The 27,853-nt window shown below is 32.4% G+C and overlaps 1 protein-coding gene and 1 pseudogene across 2 annotated transcripts in view; both read right to left on the bottom strand.

The window, feature by feature from the left end:
* Positions 1–4,143: 4,143 nt before the first annotated feature.
* The window catches only part of CEP44 (centrosomal protein 44), a 30,560-nt gene continuing 6,850 nt past the window's right edge, over positions 4,144–27,853 (bottom strand). Inside the window, exons 2-11 of one of the 2 annotated variants that reach the window (XM_063077014.1) lie at positions 20,295–20,433; positions 16,463–16,610; positions 15,002–15,148; positions 14,479–14,601; positions 12,163–12,333; positions 10,966–11,172; positions 10,140–10,215; positions 5,287–5,411; positions 4,995–5,032; positions 4,147–4,228 (exon numbers count right to left, since the gene is read on the bottom strand). In XM_063077014.1, coding sequence (XP_062933084.1) covers positions 4,186–4,228; positions 4,995–5,032; positions 5,287–5,411; positions 10,140–10,215; positions 10,966–11,172; positions 12,163–12,333; positions 14,479–14,601; positions 15,002–15,148; positions 16,463–16,610; positions 20,295–20,383 — 1,167 coding nt within the window. In that variant the 5' untranslated portion in view covers positions 20,384–20,433 and the 3' untranslated portion in view covers positions 4,147–4,185. Of the gene's footprint in view, positions 4,229–4,994; positions 5,033–5,286; positions 5,412–10,139; positions 10,216–10,965; positions 11,173–12,162; positions 12,334–14,478; positions 14,602–15,001; positions 15,149–16,462; positions 16,611–20,294; positions 20,434–27,853 lie in introns of both variants that reach the window. The other variant, XM_063077015.1, reaches the window with a different exon arrangement.
* LOC134362248 (U6 spliceosomal RNA) lies at positions 26,284–26,400 on the bottom strand (annotated as a pseudogene).

The raw sequence follows: 27,853 nt of genomic DNA, 5'->3' as shown, positions 1-27,853 counted from the left end.
AATTCTTATCATCAGAGATGGAAAAAAACTCCCATGTGAAAGATGCCCTCCCAGTACGTGGAGAGAACAAACATTCTTGTCACCAGACAGGAAGAGTCCAGAGTGAAAAAAATCTGTACAAAGAATGCTTGTTAAAATAATTTTTATCTTCCTTTAGCCTCCCTACACATTTTAGTTACTTTTCCACAATTGCCATTCTTTTTTCAACCTACAGTATAAATATTAAAGTTTTGCCATTTCTTGGGTCTCCATTTCCCTGTGGGGGCTCCCATGTACATATAAAAATCTGTGTGCTTTTTTCCTGTTAATCTGTTTTATGTCAATTTAATTCTCAGGGCCAGCTGGAGACCATAAGAGAGTAGAGATAAAGTTTTGCCTCCACTACAATAGCAAACAGCACTAAAACAAAACCCAAAACACCTTAAATAGAACTTATAGAAGGTAGTGCTTCCTCATCAAAATGGCTGACGGAAAAACACAAAAAGGAAAAAGCTAGCCAGTAATAGGTCAAAAATAATCAATCTTGATTCCACTGTGATTCAAATTAATAGAGTATAACAATTGTAATTACCAGTAACTATTTCATAGCTTATTTTATTTTAAAACTTTTTTCATAAATATCCTAATAAAGATACATTCTTAGAAAATCTCAGAAGTTTCAGAGATAGCAAGATAACAAAAATAGAAACACTGTTGACTGAGGATTCAGAAAGAAGGGATCTTCTTGAGGAAAATTTAGTAAAAAGTAAGGTGTGCAGATGAGGGAGCTTATGGTCTAATACACGGGGACAATCAAAAGACATAAGAAACAAGTATAGGATAATTCTGGTGCATTCCCACAAGTGTCTCTTAAGATTTCAACAGCAAATGAATTGAAGAGCTCCATTTAATGATTTAATAAACTAAGTGCACTCCAAGTACATAACAACTTAAGTGAACTGAAGAATTAAGCCTGCAAATTGAGACCTATTCCAAAATATTCAGCCTTCTCATCACTCGAATTCCCAGACTCTTCAACTTTCCTAGGTGATTAATATTGTGAATCTCTCCTCCTTCTCTTCTTAACACCCATCCATAATATAAAATTCAAATAATTTATGCCTTTGTCATACTTACTGATGTCCTTGGTTCTTAATTTTAAAATGCTGAGTTTGACATTTTACATTTAAATTTTTTAAAAAACCACAAATTAAGATTTTTATTATTGATTTAGCGGACTTCAGAGACAAAAAAGACATGTCCATTTATATAGTCCCCATTCCTACAAATACTAGAGATAAATATAAGTCGTAACATCGTATGGATTTTAGAAAGCTTCTCAATAAAAATAAATTTGTATGTTCTCAATGTTGTTACTGCTGTCAGTATTGTCCTGATTTCCCAGCTTAAGCTGCCAGTTTCACTAGAAACATTAAAGCTCAAGTGACACAACAATGGAAGTTTTCATTTTGTAGTTTAAATTTAAAGTTTCCACTACCTCCACCACTTTACCCTATCTATCTCCTTCAGTCTCAAAGAAAGGAGAAAGACAAACCTGGGGATTGTTAAAAAGTAAAAATTAAAGCTATAATGTCATCTGAGCTCAAAAAGTGTTGTACTTGGTAAAATTGACAAGGTTACTTTACTTTTTAATGCTTCCCCAAGTGCCTATCAATTATATAAAGCTGTGAGTAATGAATGGCATAAAACACAGTTCCAAAGTCTTAAGTTTTACTTTTTAGGAAATACAGTACATGTTAAAATATCACATTAAAAACAGTAGAGTAAAACAAAAAAACATGACAGAAGATTTAATAGTCCTTAGGTATGCCTAGAATTTTCAAATAGTTGATTACTTCTTTTTTTTTTTTTTTTTTGTCGTTTTTTCGTGACCAGCACTCAGCCAGTGAGTGCACTGGTCATTCTTATATAGGATCCGAACCCACGGCAGGAGAGTCGCCGCGCTCCCAGCGCAGCACTCTACCGAGTGTGCCACGGCTCGGCCCTGATTACTTCTTTTTAACCCTTTCTTGACCAGTACTTACTTAATTTTTTTGGCAGCTGGCCAGTATAGGGATCCAAACCTGTAACCTTGGTGTTATAAGGCTGTGCTCTAACCAACTGTGCTAACCAGCCAGCCCTACTGAACAGTACCTTGTTGGCAGTATAATATTTTTTCATCCAGTTTATCAAAGAATTAAATATATGGAGTTAGTGAAAATTCCAGTTAACTAAAGGTTAATTATATAGCTCCAGATAATCTCTCCAGGACTCCCTTGCCTCACCTTCTCAAGACCTTCAAGTTAATCAAAAAGGGCTGCTTTATGATTATAAACCACTTACCAAATTGCTTATGAGAGAATTTTTTTACTACTTTTAAAAAGAGAATAATAAACACTTTGGGTATCGCTTCAATAACTTCAAAGAAGTCAAATTTTGCTTTATATTTTCCAAAAATTATGTTGGCAAAATAGTATGAAGAGAATCTTTGTAAGTATAAATGTATGGTGTTATTATGAGTTGACTTTATTAGTTCCTGTTATATAGTTAGATGAAAGCATAAAAGTATATATATGTATATACGATAGAAAAAAAACTTGGACTTCAAATTTCCAATTGATAATATATATAAGCTCTTTTATTACATTTTCAATAGCTACTTACGTTATGCACATTATATGTAAACTAGGAGATTAGAAATATTTCAAATCATTTAATTGTGTGTATATCTACAAAAAAAGGAGGAAGGATAGAAACAAAGAGAAGGAGACTTACCTTTTCTTCTGTCTTCCACAAAAAGACTTCAAAAATGTTTCTTTTTAAAAATGAAGTTGAGTTTTTCAAAAGGGAAAATATGATTCAATCCTTTATGGGAAATCACTTGTTTTAATAAAAGATAAAATATTGACATATGAACCACAAGGTGGTGCTATAAGTCCATGCTGGTAGAGATATTTTAGAAGTTAATTGATAGTTTTTTCTCTTATAACCAATCTCTTGATTAATAAAAATGTAGTCTCTTGAAATAATAAAGTTAATAAGATTAATTCTAAAAATATTTACCGCAAGTCTACTAAATTCAAGGTTGTATGCTTCTGTATGCTAACATAGAAGTTCATAAAGTCTAATGACTAATCATTTATGAGAACATTAAAAATCCTTCCTTAAAACGTATTTCCACTTATAACTTAATGTTTTATAATTCACAATGAAATACCAAATTATACATACATATATAATATAAACAGAAGAATAAATAAAATATACGATGACCTACATAATAATTTTTTTAAAATACTCTTTTCCTTCCAAATAATGGAGTTAATTTTCTTGAGGATTACTCAGAATCATTACATTTTTAAAGTTAAAAAAAGATAATTTACATAATAACTTTAAAAATGAATTTCATTTTTCCCTCTAACTTCATCTAAGGCTTTTTCGCTCTCCAAAAAAAAATAAATAAATAAAAAATTTATAACTTCTCATCATTAAAAAAACCCCAAAACTTCAGTGTGTATCTTCTAATACTGGATGGCCACCGTCTGTGTCTGTGCTGCTGTTGTTAAAATGTGTTATGGAATAAAGCACTAAAATACTCAACACATTTCTCACAATGAAACTTCAGACCTGCTCTCAACTACAAAAGGAGAATCATTCCCTTATTTTCTCAGTGTTAATTGAAAAGGTATTGCTGCTTTTTGACTAAGCATGAAGGTAGCTGTATTTTTGGTTTATTTTATTTTCAATGAGCATTTTTAACTTTCCATTACAACTTATTCATCAGTACAGATGGCAAGATGGTATATTCGAGAGCCTCCTGGGTACAATATGCAAGTCCCAGTTGGAGTATTTCGAACAGGATGTGTAAACCATGGTCCTCAAGCCTGTACTTTAAAAAACATATTACTTAGCACACTGCCAACAAATGTCAACACAAAAATACAGTGTTGTAATGATTTCACTCTGTAAAAGAAATGTGCTGGAACATAAGTTTTTCCTAAGAAAAGTGAAATAGAGTAAAGCAGTGTAATCATAGCTCAAATATATTAAAGTATTTATTCAATAATGAATGAAAAACTCATATACCAATGGAACTCAAACTATTAATAAAAATATTGCAGTATATTAAAAATGTATGAAGAATTCTTATATACAACATGTACAGTAGTCAAATTCCTAGAGAAGTTCATGCAGAAAATTCTACAGTTAGTGATTTGGACATTTCAGTAATTCTGCAGTTTCTTCAAACCTGAAATATAAACAACACATTAAGTAAATAAATAATTCATAATGAAGAATATGATTTAAGTTGTTGAAATTATGCTTTTGAGTCTAAAATTTAAATATTTTTGTTAAATATTGGTAGTTACTATTAATAAACTTAAGTATACTACGGCCGAAGCAGAGGAAAACAAATAGAGTCGATTAAGAGTTTCTAATTCTTGGGCTGTTATTTCAGTACTTTTCAACTTCCAAAAGAATAAATAGTTCTTTAAAGTAGTAGGCTGCATAATAATCCTATACAATTTCATTTTATATTTCCTTTGAACTGCTCTTTAAAAATCACATGTAATGTCATTTATACTAAAAGTATCCTTTTTTGTATAATCTTATCAATAACTTGCTGAAAAAGACTAGCCAATACTTTAACAATCCTGAAAATGTCTCCAAACTATCCATCTACATATATTATTTAATATTTTGATAATTCAGTTATCAAAAATAGATAATGCCCATGATTAACTATCAACCAAAAATATCTCTGCACTTTTTAATCCACAGTTAATTCTATTAACAATGTTTTACTTCACTTGTTGGAAACCAAAACAGTGACTCATCTCACAAACACATAACTGTAGGTAGATTTATTATCCACTGGAGTCTTGAAGGAAATTCCACACCTGATTGAGAGACCTTTAAGGTTTGAAAACACATATGTACATTCTATATATACTGTAATCCAATACAATTCCCTACAGAGAAATGAATTTCTGTTGCCCGATTCTGTTACTTACATTTTTTTCATCCTTTCCATTTTCTGGATTGTTGTTTCCTTTAATTTAAAAAGCAACAAATTTAGGCAATTTTTCAATGTAAACCACCATCCAAGATGGACCGTGAACATATAAAACAGTCTGAAATATTACATTAAGTACTGTTTACTTATCACAAAAAATATTTGTGAGATTAAGATTTACACAGTTTCATTATTTTTCTTGCCAGCAGTATACAGAACTAAAACTAATGCTTGCTTGTTCTCCTGACCTTTGAAAGGAAATCATCTAAGCGGTTGCCAGTTTTTCTTACCTGTGAAATCTCTTTCAAACCACAGTAATTAATAGTAGAGGTTCTGGGAGTTGAATCTGATGATGCTGTACTATAACCAGAGGATGGAGGAATACTTGCTGGCCTCTCCATTTTGCTTTTTCTATCTGTAAAGAAATGTTTATGTTACTTTTCCTTTTGCAGTAGAGTCAAACATCTAAAATTCATTTTTATAGATGGAAGAAAAACAAACAATATTTTAATATAAAATAGCAACTAGTATAGACTGAAGACAAGTTTTTAGTATTTCTTTAAGATAATAGCCTTCCTATGGAGATGTAGATATTAAAAATTTGCCAATAAAAATTACCAAAGGCAATATTATCCTTATCATAATAGCAATCAGTTTTAATAAATAGGCAAGTTAATTTATTTGTAAATATAAGCTATCAACTCATGTATATCTTTTTTCTTAAAATGGCGGCATATATATTAAATAATGAATATCAATAGTGCTTCTATTCAGCAAGGGTTAAACATTTCACACATTTTTTTACTATTGTTCTGCAGCAAGTGGCAACCATTACTAAAACTGGCTATACGTACCTTTTAAAAATCAAGAAATATTCTATCCTGAGTTGACACATATGAAAAAAAAATAATGCTTAAAATTCGAGATTCACAGATTTTATTTTCTAAAGAACTGAAAAACAACATTTCAGATATCCCAGTATCATTAATTTGAAAAAATGATAGCAAATCTGTCCTACAACTGAATCAATTACAGAACATCACAGATAAGACATGCTCCTGTCGAATCAATCCTGTAAGCCCTTTTTTAGTCAGAGTACATTTGGCTGCAAAACCAAGTCCAAAAAAAAAAAAAAAAAAAATCAGATGCCCATTTAAACTGGTTTACATAAAGATAGCTTTACTGTTGGCCTACACAAACAACCTCAGTTAGGAGATTAACACATGAGGACTGAAACAACTAGAAGACTTTAACTTTCATCTCTCATAGAGCCACAGTTTCTCTTGCCTACTTTTCTTGCCCTTTGCTCCATTCCTCTGCTTTTCTCTGTAGAATAGCATTCTCTGCCTACTCATCAGCATGAACCTGGACAAAATGTCCATCCCAGCTCAGGCTCAACATCATTTAACAGACTTACTTTTGGTGTCCTAATTCCAAACTCTAAGCAAGGCAATATAATTTGGTTCAATACACTTTGGATTAGTATTCCCCAAATTTGGCACCTACTTTTGATCCAATTAGCTGAGCCTGGGGATCAATATCACATAGTACAACTCTGACGGCTTGCTAGACATAGACCTTTTATCAAGGGCTGTGGACAACAGGTAATTTTAAGAAATAATTTGAAATCAGGCAGGTACTATATCTACTATACCCTAAATCTTAGATTATTTTCCATGGGTAGACATAGGTGTTCTCTGAAGGTACTGAATATTTTTTATGTCATTCCAAAAAGGAGGAGATCCTAGGACAGGGAACCAGCACTGGAAAGACAGAAAGAATAGAAGGTAAGGGAATGGCTCTTTTAGCCCTCCTTTTTGGGGCCTAGATTTTGAGGTATCTAGTCTTATTTAAGGGTATGCCTCATGGTAGGAGAAAGCTGGTATTAGGCAAGCTGTGAAGCTTATTCAGAGCAACATGCCTATAAGGTTATAGAGTGGAGAATATACAGAACAGCAGCCATATTTAATAGCCAGATCACTTAAGTATATATTACTTTCTATGATAATTTTTCTTGTTGATTTCCTGAGCCTTTAGTAAAGTCTTGCTTATTTAAACATAGTGGTTTCTTAGCTGTGCTATATGGGATTGAGAAAATAATTGGTAACTGAATTTAGGTTAAAAAGGAAAGGAAAGGAAAGAGGAAAGCAGCAGTCCCTGAAGTCAGGTGCCTGAAGCCAATTGGTATGGAGTTTCAGTAGTGACTGTTAAAAGAGGATCTTCTAAGATATGGGACACTAGATCTTCTAGACAACTCTCCCCATATGACCCTTACTCTTTCACTGCCAAGGGGAACTATCACCTTATTCCATTAAGAGAACCAGTTAGGCCCTTTACCATTTATAATTTATAAGCCAGTACTTCCAAATCAAAGACCAATGTGTATATCCAACTGATTTCTGGATATTCTGTCTTAAGTGTTTCATATATAATTTTACATACTTGAAAGTGAACTCACCATTTCCCCCCAAACCTTCTCTTCCTGAATTCTCTATTTTATTAAATAGTAACGACTACTCAATCACATGAGTCAAACACAAGTAGTCAGTCTTATATTTTTCCCTTTCCTTCACTCCTTTTACTTCTACCAGTAATCAAGGGTTATCAATTTTAACATCTAAATATCTCCCAAACAAATTACCTGCTCTTTATCCTCACTATTATTGCCTTAGTAGAGACTCTCATTATTGTTGTGAAATAATTATCACTGAAATACCCTCAAATTACCATCCTTGCTTGTGTTACTTTCCTCTAATCAAACACTATTCTGCTTTTATAATGACTTTCTGAAACACAAGTCTGAGAATACTAGCCTTGCTAAAAATCTTTTTATGACTCTGGGATAAACTCCACGATTTGGTCTTTCCACTCCTCTGCTTCAACTTCCTTCATGTGCCCACATGTACCCTTCCTTCTAGTCATACTGGAACAAACCACACTCTTGAGGTGCCACACCTTTACTAATAATATTTTTTTCTTCTAAGAAGAAAAAGGCCCAAAACAAAGCAAAACAAACAAAAAAGTGAAACAGTCCTTAGAGCTGGTGGCCTATCTGGCAATTAACACCTAAGTTACTACAGCCTCTACTGAATATATGTAACTTTATAGAAAATAACATCATATAAGATCACTTCATTACCTTAATAAAACTAATGAAAACAAAAAACTGTCATGTTTGAAGACAGATAAAACAAGAACACCACATAATCACAAAAATGACCAGACATAGCTCTCTCCCTGCTAACATGAGTGCTTCTTTTCCATTAAAAATTTCAGCCCCATTTCCTTCTTATCATCAATCAAATTGCTCCTGCTTCCTGACAGCACCCAAATCAGAAGAGGCCTCATTTCCTTAAATTCTCTCCAAAATCACCTAATCCAAACCCAGTCTTTAAAAGTCTCTCCTAAATCATTCTTACCAAGACACTGAGATGCCTTACAGTTTCCTATGGAACACTGTATTTCTGATAGAAGGAAAAAAATTCTGGAATCTAACAAAAATCATTCCTGACTTAACATGATCCTAAGACTAGAGTGGTACATTACTGCTGTCTGCATCCAAATGAATCAAACGCTCTGCTTCCAAATGGCATGTATATGTAAAGCATAATGTGTAAGGCTTTAGAAACTTGACTTTTTAAAACTACATCAAATTATAAAATCTATGAGACTACATATTAACTTTATTCATAATCTATAATCCATTACAGATAGCGACGTATCTGCTTATCACTCTAAGTCCTAGCGCAGTAGCTTGAATTTGGCTATGTGTTTTCTAAATACATTAAACATATATTCTGTAATAATAAGTTATTCAAAAAAGATAAGCTTGAATATGCAAAATCAAACTTGCAAAAGGCAATGTTTTTCAAGTAGTAGGCATTCAATATTCTTTCAATGTATAAATATTTGAGCTCTACTATATGTAGATACTGGAGAAAGATGAACAAATGTACTTACTGTCTGTTAGACAAATAGACCATAATATAAAGTTTTTGCTCTCAAGGATCTTAGTCAAGCTTTGATATTTGATGAATAAATTACATGACTTATAACAGAGAAAAGTTAACATTTTACCAAATATGAAATTTGCAGTCTATAATAATGCCTAAAATAGCATCTCAAATAATTATATTTAATAACCTAATCACTGAAATTGTCTGTGTATGATAAAATTGGTATGTGCATTAAATATGTAGCGGTTAAGAGAAAACTTGAGAGCCAGTTGCCTGGATTCAAATCTTCTCCACCATTCAATAATTATGGGACCTTTGGCATAGTCAGTTAATGTTGCTATACCTCAGATTCCTCGTCTGTAAAATCTGGATAACAATAATACTTACCTTGCATGGTTGCTCTGAGATTTAAATGAGTTAATACAGCAATTAGAACAGTATCAAGCTCATAGTCAGTACTATAAAATATTAGTTATTATTATTGTTATGTATGTAGTTGCTGAAAAATTTTATGATATTAAACATCTGAGGTATTAACATTTAACTTTATGATGAATTCTCAATTGGACAAAATATCTCTTCTACAAATATAATTTAATCATAGACATGAGACAAAATTTAGACCTTTGTCTTTTCAAAAAATGTGAGAATCAAAAAAATGAAAGTTATCACCAAAAACCAGAAAACAAATCTTATCCTTGCTGCTCAGTCACACTGGAAATGTCAGTAGCCTAGTGAAGAGACATGGAGAACACCTATCTTAATTCTAGATCTTCCTCATTTTATCATCATCAACAAAAAACTGCTCAAATTCAAGAGGTTTGCAATACTTTACAGGTTACTTACTGACAAATGTGTTTTCTTCTCTTACATGTATTATTTACATATGAGAAAGTTACTATGTAAGTTTAAACTAGAAGCCCCGGTGGCCAATATCTCTAAAAGTTTGCAATTTTGTACCCTGGAATTTATTTACCCACGATGTAATATAAGATATGTAAGCTGGCTTCTTAAGCAATCCTTGGCTTTAGTAGTCTATAGATGCATTTTTCTTTATGTTCTAGGAGCTTTGCAATTTCAAAAAAAAATAAGGCTTGAAAACATTGAAATTACCATATATCCATAAAAATTATTTCTCTGAAAATTCCTTATGATACCACCAATACTAATACCATTTAAGAACTTACCAGGATTCAGAAGATCCATGTCACTACTAGAAGCACAGTCTTCACTCATTTCATTAAACTCTATATATTCATCATTCTGGAATAATAAAGTTGAATATTTATAACTAAATGAAATGAAAAATGTTCTCATTTTATATTCTTATTGCCAAGCATAAAATATAAAGGTGGTATGATAAATATTTAAATATTTTTAATTATTTTATTCACAGAGCAATACATATATATATTCTTATGTATAAGAATTAATCTTTTAAATGTGGAAGCAGAGAGTAAACTTCTTGAATCTACCAATTTTACTCTCTAGGAAGGAAAGATAGGCAAGAAATTCAAATAAGAAACAGATTTCTCAGATTTGATAAGACAATGGCAAATTTGGTAACTATTTTTATGAAGTTCATAATATGACTGAAGTAAATGAATGAAAAAAGAAAGAAAGAATTATAATTTTAATTTTTCCTCTCCTGCCAACTTTTCTTTCTTCACCCTATGAAAACAGGCCCTTTGCAGTAGTAAGAGATATAAGATAATTTCAAGCTTTTCATAAACAAAATCAATCATATCCTTACCTCACTTTAAGTATTTTGGTTATTATTAACAGCTCTAAAAGCTCGACTTACAGGTTTTTCAGATTATCTTATTTGATGAAGAGAAAAACAATAGCCACAACAACAAAACAAGCTACATTTAAACAAGACTTCATTCTAACTACACATTTTCCCATTACCTACATATTCTTAAATTTAGTATCTCCAAACGAACATACAAATAACAATAAAAGAAATTATTGTATTTGAGATCTTCTATAAATGATAAGGAAAAAAAATACCTTTTTAGACAAAAGCATTTCTGTTTCAAGAAGAGTGACACGACTTAGAAGATTAGTCCACGTCTTTTCATCTACCATCACTTTTCCTTTCATTTTTTCTTCCAAAGAGTCTAACCTTTTCTCTATCCAAGTCATCTTATTAAGCTTTTCTTGGCATTCAGCAAGCATAGTCCGTAATTCAGTAATCTCAGGATTAACTCTTATGTCCTAAAATTATTAGAAAGATTAAAAAAATATTACATAAACTGAAATTCCTTTAAAACCAATATATTCCCATTTCCATTGTGTTATTTCAATAGTTAGGAGAGGCAGTTTAGAATGAGAGTTAAAGTGCTATGTCTGGAGGCAGACTACTTGAACACTTAAACTAGTTCATCGGAGATTTATGACCCTGATGCCTCCATTTCCTCATCTAAAAAAAGAGATAACAACAGTACCTACTTCATATGGTTCTTATGAGAGGTGAGTTAATTTTCATAATGCTCTTAAACAATACCAGGTAATATAATAAAAGCATGACTAATTAGCTTCTTGTTACAATGCCTAGCACAAAGCTAAGAGGAAATGAACAAAAACAATACAGGGCATTGAGATTTTTCAGTTTGTCATATAAAGGTAAATAAGCCCAAAATCCATCTGGTAGTTTTTATAAATACCAACTGTATACTGAGATGTATAGAACTCATAAGACATACAGGAAGGATAGAAAGAAAAGTTTTAGCAGAAGTAGTAGAGATTATATATATATCATGGGGCCTGTGACAATAAACAGTAACAGAAATGGTATTCTAAGACAGACAGAAAAGGACAGCAAAGACCCAGAAAGGAAAATAAAAAGGCAATGAAGTACCAGTCTTTTCCATTCACCAATATAGGAAACAGATGGTAGAGAACCTCCACTGTGCAAAGTAGTGTATCTCTCTCATTAGACTGTACATTCCTTGAAGCCAAGTACCATGTCTTATTCTTCTTGCATAACCCATAACACTCAGCCCAGTACCCTAAACATAAGCAGCAAATAACATTTGTTGAATTATATTCAGTAAGATTTATTGACTTTTAAGTAATGGTAACATAGGTAATATGTCATAAATAATAATTCAAAAGGCTAGAAATATTCCAAAGTGTAGATGCTGAAATAATCTTATATCATAGTAGGAAATATTGGCATCTGCTAAAGAAGTCCAAAATTCTTACTTGTTGCTCAGCCTTGATTTCAGGGACACTGGCTTCAGAAATCTTTACTTCGGTATCCTTTAAGACAGACACCTCAAATGCTTCATTAACATCTGTTACTGTACTTAATGTATCTTCAGGAATGTCAACACTATCTTCATTATACAGGTGACGGATCACCACAGCTTTCTTCTGCATAAAGAAAAATACATAAGAAATGCTTCAATGTTTTCCTCACCAATTATCTTAAAACACACACACAGTTTTTCTGAAGAAGGAATACTCAATCTTCCTTTAAAGATTTTAAAAAGATTAAATTACCACATATAGTGTATATATCAAACGTTATGATTATGACTAATTTTTGTGTGTGATGATTAAAATGTGGTTATAACTGTTTAAAAATCATTCTTATATTTTAGAAAAATCACTGAAATATTTATCTAATAATGTCTAAGATTGTTTCAAATATTCCAGTTTGGGCGGGGGGGAAGATGTTGGGGACAGTAGTTGCAATAAGGGGAAATAAGATTAGCAAAGAGTTGATAAATTGTTGAAAATGGATGATGGGTACTTTTGTAAATGTTTAAAATGTTCTATAATAAAAAGTTATTTAAAAAAGAGGTTGCCACACAATTCACATATAAATAATCAAGAACTAGCTCTCGAGTAGTATGCATAGCAATTTTTTTGCCTATTAAACATATAATATATTAGACCTTCAGTTAACAATTCAAACTTAACAATGACAAAGGAAAAGTCCTAACAAAAAGGCATTGGGTCGAACCATGCATTTACACAGGACTCTTCTACCTACTTTCTGCTTACAAAGAGTCTGCATATGCATTATAAAAACTTAACTTACGTGACACAGAAGTTATACAAATAGCATTCTGTATAAGGCACTAGGAAAGGAGACAATTTGCTTTAGTACTGACTCAACTTTTGCCTTGAGCAAAGAAATATACTGTACAGAGTCTAAGATCTAAATCTGAGAACTTAAAGATCAGATGTAATTCACTTAATTTTGATGGATAACAGAAAAAACTTTGTTAAAGAAAATTAAAAATAAGTCTAATGTCTTGAAATTTTGCATTTTTCTTTGTTAGGGCAATTTAGATTACCCTTCAACCCCCATACTGAAATAGAAGATTGAAAAGTACTTTTTGTTATATCAACTCATGCTCAATAAGTGCTTACGGTGTACCTAATCCTGTGTTAAGCACAACGAAAGTAAAAAAATAAGTATAAGACAATCTGTGTTTTTATATATATTCTAGTTGGAGAAAGATACAAGACATAAATCATTGAACAGTTAAAAAATAAGACCATGTAAAGCTAAAAATAGTTAGACAAGCTAGAGATTCTAGTAGACAAGAACTATGGGCACTGATTAAAAAATGATGTTTTTTATAATTCGTTTTCGTACTGACCTTATTACCTAGAGCAAAATAGGCACATTAAAAAAAAAAATGTTATTGGCCTAAGAGTCTTTTCTTCATAGTAAAATTTCACTTAAAAACAAAAGGTATAAAAGTATCCACAGATTAAATTTATATAACTTGTATATTTTGGATTAGGGCAGAAATAATTGTCTAGATTTTACTTCAGTCAGTCACTATCACATCTTTTATCATCTAATTACATATTGATTGTTCATCTGGTATTCTATGCTTCATTCTCAGCGTTTTTCTCAGACGGAAGACAGCTAGAAGTATATTTATCATTATAAAATAATATTTTAGCTTAAATCTCCCTTGGAGATAGAGTTATCTCAAAATACATTGGACTCATTTAGCTACAGGTACTCAAAACAGACAAAGGCGAAGAAGTATCTATCAACAATGAGAACATATTCAAAACACTAATCCAAAACCAGATTCCAGGTTTAGGGACTACCAGTCATTAGATAATTCATACTCCTGGTTAAAGAAATATGAACATATGTAAATGAACCATCATAACCTATCACTGTTACTAATGGTAGGCTCATCATATGTTCCCATGTTTTAGGAAGAAAAAAAATCCATAATTAAAAGTAAATGTAGATGACTGTATAATATAATCTTTCTAAATCACCACTATTCTATATGGGAAATGAGGCAGAAGTAGAAATAAGAAACATAAAGAGAAAGCTGTTCAATTTTATATTTCTATCCTGATATAACTTTAGAAATGTTCCCAAGACAATGGTATACACTGTTAAAAATCCCTTGCACTCTAGTAATATCTGACTAGAATGTTTCACCAGGTGCCAGTCAGAAAAGCAAACCCTATATATTGAATTAGGCAGATAAGTCTTAAACTATATGACACATTTTCTTTGTATTTTCTTACCTTTCCTGAAGTCATAAACCTGCCAGTGATGTCAATGCCAACAGCCTCTGCAGATATTTTCTCATTGTTCGAAGAAGGTTCTGACTTACCACAGCTGATCTTCTTTTTTTGCTGTGATGGAGTCTAAAAAAAAGTATTAGACATAATAAATTTTGTGTGAAAACATAATGTATATTTAAATTCCATTATCATTTAGATTTTCATATATGAAATATAACTAACAAAATAATGAGACATGAGACTACATGTCTTTTAAAAACTAAGAAGTGATGAAAATGTATTATCTCTGAACTGTTAGTTTAGGACTAGCTGTTCCAAGTCACAGATGTGTAAAAACAAATGACTAGTATTTAAGGCAAAAAATTTTTTAAAAAATAAAGCTTTATAAGGTTACTCAAATCTGTGAATAATATAATAACTGTACTATGCACTCAATAATTTGGCTGTCTAGAGTACTGACTTTATACATTAAAATACTGGGCCACTTAGCATAAATTAGCATTAAATTTACTCATAAAATTACCTTCTCATGACTACTTAATTCCTTGTGCTTTTTCATCACACAATTCAAAACATCACAAACAATCTGTATTTTCCATTCTGCAAACCCACATTGGATAAATTGCTTTTTCGTCAAAATTGGTTTATAATGAAATTGATCACGAAGAAGCTGCAAAGAGAAAATGGATGGATATAATCAGGAACAATTTCTTTCTAAAATCCAAAATGATAAATGCCTAGGTAGCCATTTATGTCAGGTAAGTAATGAAAGTAATGTCCTCTCACCTTTGAGAGGACAAAGAGAATCAAGCCATTAACTAAAGGGTAATAAAGAGATTTATAGGGCTGGTGTGAGTCATGAGCAAGTAAGAGAAGTATCCTGGTAGCAAACAGGTAGCTAAGGATGTGCCAGAGAAAAGACAGCTGCACAGAGAGATGAAAAAATATATTCAATCATCAAAAAGTTCAAATATCTTCGTACGTACTAGAAAAACTCCCTAGCTAATTAGAATATCATATCAGATGTCAGAAAACCATAGCTCTTCTTGTTTATAATTCTTCCACTATGTGAGTTTTAGACAAATCAGTAGACCTTTTAGTTTCAATTTCTCATTTGTAAAATGACAGAAATAGATTAGAACAGTAGTTTCCAAATTCTACTCTGTGGAAACCCAGAATTTCTTACAAGATCTCTCTCAGGCTTCCACAGAAGCTTTCTGGGATGAAAGGCAAAGAACAGGAAGATTAAACAGAGACTGTATATAAAAGCTCCCATTTCATCAAATGCAACTCCACTTATTTTTTAAAAGATTATATTTGATAAATGGGCTTCATCATTAAAAACAATGCTTAAAAAAAAACCACAGTACTTGAGCAAAAATTAATGATAAAAGGAGGGTGTTTTAAAAATCAAATATGAATAAATAAATAAATAAATACGAGATTAAATTCTATACACATACAGTACAAGTATAGTAGGATAGACATAATGGTCTCATACTTCAAAGAACATAATATTTCTGTCAAAGTTTTAGTTCCCTTTTACAAACAACTACATTAACTCATAATTAACTATAACTTTCACTAAATATAATCACATTTCTCTCGAACCTCTGACAGTATACCAAATTTTAATAAAATTTGATACAAAAAGGGCAAATGATAGCCAATGACAAATGCTTACCAGTTGCCATATTTATTAAAGTAGTAAACATTTGCAAAGCAAACCTGAATTGCACTTTGATTTCTTTTTGGCTGCTGGCTGGTACAGGATGCAAACCCTTGACCTTGGTATTGTAACACCGCACTCTAACCAACTGAGCTAACCAGCCAGAAGGGACTGCATTTAAATGAGATAAATGTATATAAAAATATTCTGTCAACTATACATGCTGCATATATTAAAGAACTTATTAATGAAATTCAAATTTTTAAAAATCATTCAATAGCTTCTAAAATAATTAGTTTCATAAACTCAAAATACCTTATAGACACCATCTATAAAGCGTAAGTCATTCTTTCCTATGAGTTCTATATTGGATTCCATCAGAAGTTCTGTTACATAAGGTGAATATGAGGTAAGAGAATAGCTGATGATGGGCAAAGATGCTGCTGTATCTCCCTTTATCAAACTGTTAAGGAAAAAAGAAAAAGATTTTTAATTTAAGACTTCTACAAAGTTGGATAATCAAGGAAATATTAGAAATGTTGTCAATAATTTGCAGTTTAACACTATATCCATAATAATTAGATGATACATGAGACCTTCTAGATTCCATCCCTTTATCTAAACCAGTCTAGCCAGACTACTATGAAATACTATTGTTTATCTGCTCAAAATCTTACTATAGCTCTCTAGTACCCACAGTCTATTTACCATAGAAAATACTGATTTTTTCAAAGCTTAGTCTTAATTCAGTCTACTCCATTTTCTCCTACTAATAAAAAATATGTACGGCCTTACAGTATTGAAGCACACTTTATGGTTTTGCAAACACTTCTTACATTACCTCATTTGCACTCTACCATAAACTTGCAAAGGTAAATCTAATGAATTGTAAGTTACAGATGACAAAAACAGGGCTGTGACTAGGCTGAGCAGTTTGCAATATTCCACTTACAGCTCATTCAAAAAAAAAAATTTTTTTTTCTGACCGGTAAGGGGATCGCAACCCTGTCCGCACTATACTCAGCCAGTGAGCGTACCGACCATCCCTATATAGGATCCGAACCTGCGGCCTCAGTGCTACCAGAGCCGCACTCTCCCAAGTGAGCCACAGGGCCAGCCCTCATTCAAAATTTATGCTTACGCTTATACTAATTCCTCCAGCATAGAAAGGTATCCCACTCTTCTCTGCCTATCCAGATGTCATTCATTCTTTATGAATCGTGTATTAAGTCTCAAGTCTTCCATGAAGCCATCCTCAACATTCTGGTTCATACTGATCTCTCCCCGAATAACTCCCAGGGTATTCAGTATCTATTACCTCACACTCTGTTTTGTAGTGTTTTCTAATTTTCTACTTATTTTCTCAGTGTGAAGTACCTTCACTGATTCTTCCACAACAAGCACAAGAGGTATTGTCCAATTAGCCACTTACATTTGTTCAACTGAAGTAATACTGTACTTACGTAAAACATGTTTTCCAAGAAATTTAAGATTTGTACATAAATCTCCCTATCCCCACCAAAATTTGTAATAAGGCAGAGAACAAATATATGATGATAACATTGAATTTTGTTTTTCAGGGCAAATATAAATTGTTTCTCTTTGATGCTTTTTTATCGGTACAATAATATTTTACCCAATGAGAAAACTGCTCTGGCCACCTTGTCTATCTGGAATATAGTCCAAAAAACAGGAAATGAAAAAAATACCTCTAAATAGTAAAATCTGTTTAATTAATGCACATTATGAATAGGTAACAGCCAGGCCTACATTTAACACTTTCTGTGTTAAACATTTTCAGAACTGTGGTTATGTAATTTCTAAGGACTTAGCGGATTAGAAACAATAAGAAAAACAGATATTACAATTTGGCATATCAACACAAAAAAACAGCAAATAACAAGAAAAATTTAAAAATGTGAAAAAGTAGAAAGAATCAAAATAAGTGGGAGGTGTTGTGTGTATACTTGTGTGTGTGGTAGGGAAAGGGTAACAATCTGAATCTCTCTATGGAAGAAGCAAGTAGCATTATCTATCTCAATAGACCCTTCAGATACTAGTATGTTAAAGACTAATTTAAAAATTACTGTTCTTAATGATGCTCTTGGATCAATAAGAAAATTAAATGTTTAAACACTGTACTCAGAAAACAAGAGACTATCCATATATTTTAGAATTATTCCTATCTAAAATGTGTTAAGATGTTGATGCTTACAGTGGTGGAGAAAACTTGGCTACTCAAACTGGTTAAGTCCCTGCAAGTTCTGGAGAGTTGAGATTTTCCTGTTTTGAGGAACCAAAATGATTGGTACACATGTTGGATTACATTTATTTCATACCTTCTGCTTCCCACATATAATGCCTAAAATAATAGTAATTAGAGATAAACTCCTTACTTTCCTCACTGTCCTTTCATTTGCAGCCTTCTCTTGGGGTTAGCTCTCCCTAGCGTACAATTAGAATATCCATTCTTATTTATAAAACCCTTTACTTAAGTATTCTACCTAGTTGGTTTAACCAAGTTTCGCTCTACTACTTGAACATAGGCCTATTCTGGACTTGTCCCTTGACACTCATTCATTCAGTAAAAGTCTAATCTCCTCTTAATATGTGCCAAGATCAATTCTAGATATGGGGATACTGCAGTGAACAAAACAAAGTTACAGACTTCAGTTTACATTCTTTTAAGCTGAAGGGAAATATTTAATCAATCAATCAGTGAGGTAAGGATAAGTCCTATAAAGAAATGAAAGTATTAAGGGATAGAGAATGACAAGAGTACCATATTACATTGGCGTGAATACAGGTGAAATGTATGTTGCTATATTCTACAAAAGCAAGTAAGACATAGTTGAAAAATGGACTTGGGATGGTTAGATCTTTTTGAAAACTTACTCCTTTACCATTACAATAGGTCCTCTTTATTCTTGGTATCATTGGTATTTTATTTTATTTTATCCATGTATTATTAGTTGTTCTGAAGTCTACTCTTTAGATATCAATATAACAACTCAGCTTTTGTGTGTGTTGGCAATCATATCCGTTTCCACTTTATTATGTTTAACCTATTTGTCTTTATGTTTACGTGGGTTGATAACAGATAGGATATAGTGCATCCCGCTCTAACCATTTTGATAATCTGGCTTTTAATTGGAGTTCCTGGACAATTTACATTTAATGTAATTATTGATAAGGTTACATTTACATCTAACATCTTAATAATTGTTCTAAGTTTTTCTCCCAGTCTTCAGACTCTTTTTGGATTAGATGAGAAATTTTAGTATTTCCTTCCATCTTCACTTTGGCTTATTGGCTGTTCAATTTTGTGTTATTTTAGTGGCTGCTCTAAGGTTTACAATGTTCATAATAAATTTCTCAGTGTACCTTCAAATATTCTATTGCTTACAGATAATGAAAAATTCTAACAAAAGTATATTTCTATTACTATCATCTGTGCGTTATTGTTGTCATACATGTTTTTATTCTAAATGTTATAAACTGTTCAATATATTGTTTTTCTTTAAACCATAAATTATCTTAATTAAATTTTTTTAAAAAGAAAGAAAAATGAAAGCTAAATTGAAAGGATTAAAGTGGGTCTGTTAAATGGAATATCTTAATAACGATCTTCAAACATAGTATAGCTTGGCATGAGAAATCTACTAATTACAATCTTCCATATCAAAAAGAACACATGGCTTAAATTTATAAAACATATCCTCCATAAAAGGAATAAACAAAGAAACAGACTGACAAGAAACAGCAGCAATCTCTGCTCATTCTGGATATATTTAAAAATAAGAAACACCATCCATCTGAATGTGAGAGGGTGGTAGATTATATAACTGATGAAATCCATTATTCTTCTATGAGCTTAAAAGCCATACAGAAATCATACTTACGCTGACATATACTATACTTCTAAATGGTATTTTAAATATCTTGGGCTGGAATTTTTCATTAATTCATGCTTAGAAAAAAACTACTATAATTCCCTAATTACTCAAATATTTTAATCATTTCAAAGTAAATTTAAATACAACCTAGACAAAATCTGCATTTTTGGTTAGGTACTCCCCCCCCAAGTCAAATATTACCTCAAATCACTAGCAAAAAGAACACAATTAAGTTTGATATTATAGCTTACCCTACACAATCCACCTCTTTAGGATAATTTAGCAAGCGAAGCACTTGTTCTAGGTTCCGTAAGCTTCTTTTTACGTCACCTGTTGCCATTATTTAATATTAGATTCAGCTCCAACTCTTGAAATAATCTAATATCTCACCTACAAATAAAAATCCATGAAACAGGGGTTAAGTCCATATATTTTTTGAAGCTTCTCTATTCTGTTTCATTCATATTTCCTATTGGCATTTACCATGTTTATCTTACCCTAGTTCTTTTTCCCTTAACTTATCTTCCTACTAGTCAAGTACTGCCTTGTATCTACTATGAATTCCTGAATATAAGGTAAGTTTCACCCCATCCCCCAATATTTTTCCTTATAAAAAATAAGTTTGCCTTATATTCAATGTTCTTACAGTGTATCTCATATGACACTCTCTCCCAAATACTTTATTTTGAACAATCAAGTACCATTTGGGAAGACACATCACAATGAAATAACTTCCATCAATGACTACTTTGTATGCATACAGAGGCTTCATAATACAATCAGTAAAAAACAGAGACAAAGAAACTTAGGATAGATTTAGTCATTATTCCCAGGGCTCTGATCTCACACAGTTGCCAGTCAGATGCCTTCCTTAAAAATAAAAATAGATGAGCTTTTAAAAATGCAGGGTTCTCCTGGTTAGATATGACAAATTAAATGCATGTTACATTCATTTCCATTTCCTAAATACCACTACAATCAAAGTAAGTAAGTAAAAATCACATACACCAACCAAGAAAAAGAGAACTAGAGGGGATTCCACATGACAAATGAGGTATCAACAAAATTTTAGAAAATGAAAAAGAGATGGATGAGAGATAATGAACCAAGTAGAGCAAAGACAGACCAATTACATCTGCCTATTTGGGAAAAAAGAAACACCAGAAGCAAGATACGTTCACAAATGAGAGGAACCTGATACCTCTGAAAGGTAGAGGGATAAGGGCAGGGGGGCTGAAATAAGAATGATTATTTGAAAGTCTATATAAGGAGTGACTAAACCCTAGTTCACTTTCCTTAATCCCTTATACCTCCAAAGATATATCTTGCTCAGCTAGACAACTACCTCTCTACTTCCCTGGGATGAGAAAATAGTCTTCCACTCTAAGAAAACTGAACCAAAGAGACATTATATTTGGAAACATTAGGCAAGTCAAGAGTATGGAACAAGTGCAGGGAGGCAAAAATACTGAAGAAAAATATATGTGTTAAATAGTATAGTTTCCTCCTATGCCTCAGCTTCAAGAAGACTGTTAGTCAGACTTATATCCTCCATGGCGGCAAATTGGCAAGTTCTACTATAGAGAAAGTAGATGAACCTAGAAAAGAAGAGGTGATTAGATGATGAAGACCATGCCCAAGTAAATGGATTATTCCACTGATGTTTAATGGTGATCACGGGCATGGTTCTGAGGGCTTTAAAAGGAGGAGTGAGGAGTTAGCTCTCTATTTCCACCATCTGCCATGTGACACTCTGCTTTGCTGTGAAGAGTCACTACCTACCAACAAGGGTCTCACCAGATGTGTTCCCTGGACTTTGGACTTCCCAGCCTCCAAAACTGTGAGCACTAAAGTTCATTTTCTTATAAATTACCAGTTTCAGTTATTACTGTTATAAGCAACAGAAACAGACTAATAATATAGTAACCAAAAAAAAAAAAAAAAAAAACTATAATGGAAGATGACAGGAACAAGAGAAACACAAAACAGAGACAATGAACAAAATGGCAATAGTAAATCCCTGCTTATTAAAAATTACTTCAAATATAAGTGGACCAAACTCCCCAACTGAAAGACAAAGAATCATCAAATGGATTAAAAAAAAAAAAAAAAAAAAAAAACCATCTATATACTGTCTACAAGAGACTCACCTTAGATTTAGCCCAACACATATAGGCTAGGGTTGAGAAGTATTCCATGCAAATTGTAACCAAAAGAGAAAGGGTGGCTATAGTTACACAAGGAAACTAGATATTAACTCAAAAACTGTCAAAAAAGACAAAAAAGGTATTATATAATGATGTCAATTCAACAGAAAGATATAATACTTATAAATAATATGCACCCAACATCAAAGCATCTAAGACGATAATGCAAACACTGAGAGATCTGAAGGGGAAAATATCAACACAATAATAGGATGCTTTGGTACCCTGCTCTCTATAATGGATAGATTATCCAGGCAAAATAGACAAGTAAATAGCAGAAGTGAACAACACTACAGACCAAATGGACCTAACATAGATAGACAAAACATAAGACTCAACTGCAATAGAATACTCATTCTTCTCAAGTGCACATCAAACATTCTCCAGGATAGATTGCATGCTAGATAGATCACAATACAAGTCTATACAAATTTAAGAAGATTAAATCATTTTTTTATCACAGTGAAATGAAACTAAGAATCAATAATACAAAGAAAATGGAAAATTCACAAATACATGGAAATTAAATAACACTCACATAAAGAAATCAACACAGAAATTGTAAAATATCAAGACAAACAAAAATGAAAACATAACATAGAAAACTTATGGGATGCAGCAAAAGCAGAATAAGAGGAAAGTTTACAGCAATAAATGCATTAAAAAAGAAAAAAGATCTCAAACAACCTAACTTTATACCTCAAGAAACCAGGAGGAAAAAAAAGAAAAAAAACTAAACCCAAAATTGGCAGAAGAAAGGAAATAATAAAGATTAAAGCAGAAATAAATGAAATAGGGAATTGAAAAACAATTTAAAAACTGACAAAACTAACAGTTTGTTTTTTAGGGGGGAAAAACCCAAATCAACAAATCCTTGGCTAGTCTGAAAAAAGAGAAGACAAATAAAAACAGAAATGAAAGAAGAAACATTACAACTGACCCCACTTTTTATAATATAAAAAGTATCATAAAAACTATTACAAACAATTACACAACCTAGAAGAAATGGACAAATTCCTAGAAACATATAACTTACCAAGACAGAATCAAGAAGAAATAGAAAGCTTGAACACACCAATAACAAATAAGGAGATTGAAAGAATGATTAAAAAATTCCCAACAAAGAAAAGCCCAGGACGAGACGGATCCATAGGAAAATTCTAGCAAACATTTAAACAAGAGTTAATACCAATCCTTATTAAAATTTTCCAAAATATAGACGAGGTAGCATTACCAAACTCATTCTTTGGTATCACTCTGATACCAAAGCCAGATAAAAACACTAGAAGAAAAGAAAACTACAGTCCAATATCCCTAATGTAAAAATCCTCAACAAAATACTACCAAACCAAATACAACAGCACATAAAAAGAATCATACACCATGACTAAGCAGGATTTATCTTTGGAATGCAAGAATGTTTCAACATATGCAAATCAACAAATATGCTATACCACATTAATAGAATAAGGATAAAAATCATAGTCATCTCGATAGATCCAGGAAAAGTACCTGACAAATTCAACACCTTTTCAAACAAATTAGGTATAGAAGAATTTAACTCAACAAAATAAAGTCCATTTATGAAAATCCCATAGCTAACATCATACTCAAAGGTGAAAGGCTTTCCCCTCTAAAATCCAGAACAAGGCAAGGATGCCTACTCTCACCTCTCCTATTAAGCACTGTACTGTAAGTTTTAGCCAGAGCAATTAGGAAAGGAAATAAAAAGCATCAAAATCAGAAAAGAGGAGGTAAAAATCTGTTTGCAGATGACATGATCTCCTATGTAGGAAACGCTATAGATCCTACCAAAAAACTGTTAGAACTAATATACAAATTCAGTCTTAAAAAAGAAGTAAATCCTGCTATTTGCAACAACATGGATGACTTGTAGTACATTATGCTAAGTGAAATAAACCAGACACAAAAAAAACAAATACTGTATCATCTCACTTAACATGTGCAACTTTGAAAAGTCAAACACATAGAAGCAGAGAATGGAATGGTGGTTGCAAGGGGCTGGGGAGAGAGAGAAACGGAGGTGTTTGTCAAAGGGTACAAAGTTTCAGTAATGCAAAATAAATAAGATCTGGAGATCTACTGTATAATCTAGGGGCTGTGATTAACAATACTGTAGTGTATACTTAAACACTTGGTAAGAGGGTAGATCTTACGGTAAGTGTTCTTACCACAAAAGGAAAAACAGGGGGGATGGGAGAAACCTTTGGAGGTGATGGATACGTTTATGGCATTGAGTAATGACTGATGGCTTCATGGGTATATACCTATCTCTAAACACATCAAATGTATACATTAAATATCTACAGCTTTTTGTATGTCATCATACCTCAATAAAGAGGTTAAAAAAATCCAACAAAAAACAGATTCCTGCACACATACACCTTTGAAAATAGTCTCTTTGTATATAAAGTACCCCAAATTTTCCTCTTCTGAGTGTGCCATCTGTTTCCTTCTGGGACTCAGCTTCATCAAGGGCCTGGACCACAACATCCTACTTTTAACCCCTCACCAGTTTTGCACCCAAGTCTCTTTCTTTCACTTAGTAAATGCCAAAAGAGAACTTAAGAGAATTACATTTAATACTACAGTCCTATGTATACCTGGTGTCTTTGGCTCTTTCTAACTCCTTTTATCCTCTTTTTTCCTAGCATGAAATTATAAAAATGAAATGTTAAATGACCATGAAATACTTAAAAATATATTTTCAGCATAAAATTATTATAATTATCTATTAATAAATTGAACATATTGGTCACTTTGTGATCTTCACATATTAATATATTAACATGTAAATCCTAATCAGAGGGGAAAATCAAAACATTTCATCTACCTGGTAATTAATTATAAGGCAGAGAACAAGTATAATACAGTTAATTTAAGATATGATAGAAAGCAACAAATAATGGAAATGGTAAGTATCTGGGATAATGTTCCTGGGCTTGGCCAGGGATATAGGGTGATATCCAACTATTTTAGGCCATTGTACATGCTATTCTCTCTACCTGGAATACTCTCCCTCCCTTTTCCTCTCTTCATCTGGCTAATTCCTATATATCCTTCAGCATTCTGCTTAAATATTACAACCTCACATAAGTCCTGATCTCAACCTACATTAACCCCACACCCGTTAATTTTCTCTAATAGAACCTAGATCCTTTCCCTCTTGGCAATTATCATAATATAACAGTATACAATTACTTGCATGTTCATTGTTCAATGTCCATCTCACCCATGAGTATAAGAACCAGGTTTGTCTGGTTCCCCCACTACATTTGTAATTCCTAAAACAGAGTATATTATTGATATTAGAGGTTGAATCAATAATCATAAAATTAATGAATGCACAATGTTCTTAGAAAGAGTCATTGCATTTATGAGATATAACTCCATTTATACTACTTTTATCAAAGGTATATTATTTTCCTGTCTTAAGTTTAAGAGTATGTCTCAATTAGAGGTACTGGAGATTGTTCCCTGGAAAATTTCAAATAAAGGTATTTACATGGCTCCTGTAATAAAAAAAAGAAATCAAAGATCACCCAAGTAAATGGAGACATAGTCTGTGTTCATGGACTGGAAGACATGATATGTTAAGACATCAATTCTTTCCAACTTGATCCATAGTTTTGAGGCAATCCCAATCAAAATTCCTGCAAGTTGTTTTCTTAGATATAAATAAACTGATTCTAAAGTGTATATGGAAAGGAAGAAAACCTAAAACACTCAATATGATATTGAAGAAGTAAAAGGCTGAAAGACACACTATCTGATATCAAGGCTTACTATAAAGCTACATTAATCAAGACAATGTTGTACTGGCAAAAGAACAGACACATAGATCAATGGAACAGAACAGGAGAGCCCAGAAATAGACCTACACAAATACAATCAATCTTTGACAAAGTAGCAAAGGCGATTCAATGGAGAAAGGACAGCCTTTTTTTTTTTTTTTAAGCATTTACTTGGTAGCTTTATTTTATAAAGATCCGTACCAGCATCGTCCAATAAAAAAAATATGGAACACTTCACAAATTTGCACGTCATCCTTGCACAGGGCCCATACTAATCTTCTCTGTGTGTGTGTGTGTCATTTCAATTTTAGTATATGTGCTGCTGAAGGGAGCACAAGGATAGCCTTTTTAATAAATAGTGCTGACAAAGGATTAATATCCAGAATATATAAGGAACTCAAACAACTTTACAAGAAGAAAACAAGCAACCCAATCAAAAAATGGGCAAAAGAGCTAAGTAGGCATTTCTCTAAGGAAGATATACAAATGGCCAACAGACATATGAAAAAATGCTCAACATCACTCAGCATCCGGGAAATGCAAATCAAAACCACATTGAGATACCATCTAACCCCAGTTAGGATGGCTAAAATCCAAAAGACTCTGAACGATAAATGCTGGCGAGGTTGCGGAGAAAAAGGAACTCTCATACATTGTTGGTGGGACTGCAAAATGGTGCAGCCTCTATGGAAAATGGTATGGAGGTTCCTCAAACAATTGCAGATAAATCTACCATACAACCCAGCTATCCCACTGTTGGGAATATACCCAGAGGAATAGAAATCATCAAGTCGAAGGTATACCTGTTCCCCAATGTTCATCGCAGCACTCTTTACAATAGCCAAGAGTTGGAACCAGCCCAAATGTCCATCATCAGATGAGTGGATACGGAAAATGTGGTACATCTACACAATGGAATACTACTCAGCTATAAAAACGAATGAAATACTGCCATTTGCAACAACATGGATGGACCTTGAGAGAATTATATTAAGTGAAACAAGTCAGGCACAGAAAGAGAAATACCACATGTTCTCACTTATTGGTGGGAGCTAAAAATTAATATATAAATTCACACACACACACACACACACACACACACACACACACACACACACACACACACACACAAAAACAAACCGGGGGGGGGGGGGGAAGAAGATATAACAACCACAACTACTTGAAGTTGATATGACAAGCAAACAGAAAGGACATTGTTGGGGGAGGGGGGAGGGAGAAGGGAGGGAGGGAGGTTTTGGTGATGGGGAGCAATAATCAGCCACAATGTATATCGACAAAATAAAATTAAAAAAAAAAAAAAAAAGGAAATGAAAATAAATAAATAAATAAATAAATAAATAAATAAATAAATAAATAAATAAATAAAAATAAAATAAAAAATAAATAGTGCTAGAATAAATGAATATATATATGCAATAACAACAAAAAAGCAACCTAGCTACAGACCTTATACTTTTTACAAAATTTAACTCATAAATCACAGACCTAAATGGATAATGCAAAACTATAAAACTTCTAGAGGAAAATACAGGAGAATATCTAGGTGACCTTAGGTTCAGCAATGAGATTTTAGATAATATCAAAGCACAATCCATGAAATAAAAAATTGCTAAGTTGAACTTTATAAAAATATTAAAATACTTTTCTACAAAAGGCATGTTAAGGGAATAAAAAGACAGGCCACAGACTGGAAGAAAATATTACAAACACATATTGGATAAGAGACTTGTTTCCAAAATATCCAAAGAACTCTTAAATTGAAGAACA

This window comes from Cynocephalus volans, chromosome 13, assembly GCF_027409185.1.
Source record: "Cynocephalus volans isolate mCynVol1 chromosome 13, mCynVol1.pri, whole genome shotgun sequence".
Taxonomy (NCBI): domain Eukaryota; kingdom Metazoa; phylum Chordata; class Mammalia; order Dermoptera; family Cynocephalidae; genus Cynocephalus; species Cynocephalus volans.
Note: the sequence above shows the minus strand (reverse complement) of the source record. Positions and strands in the feature narration are given on the sequence as shown.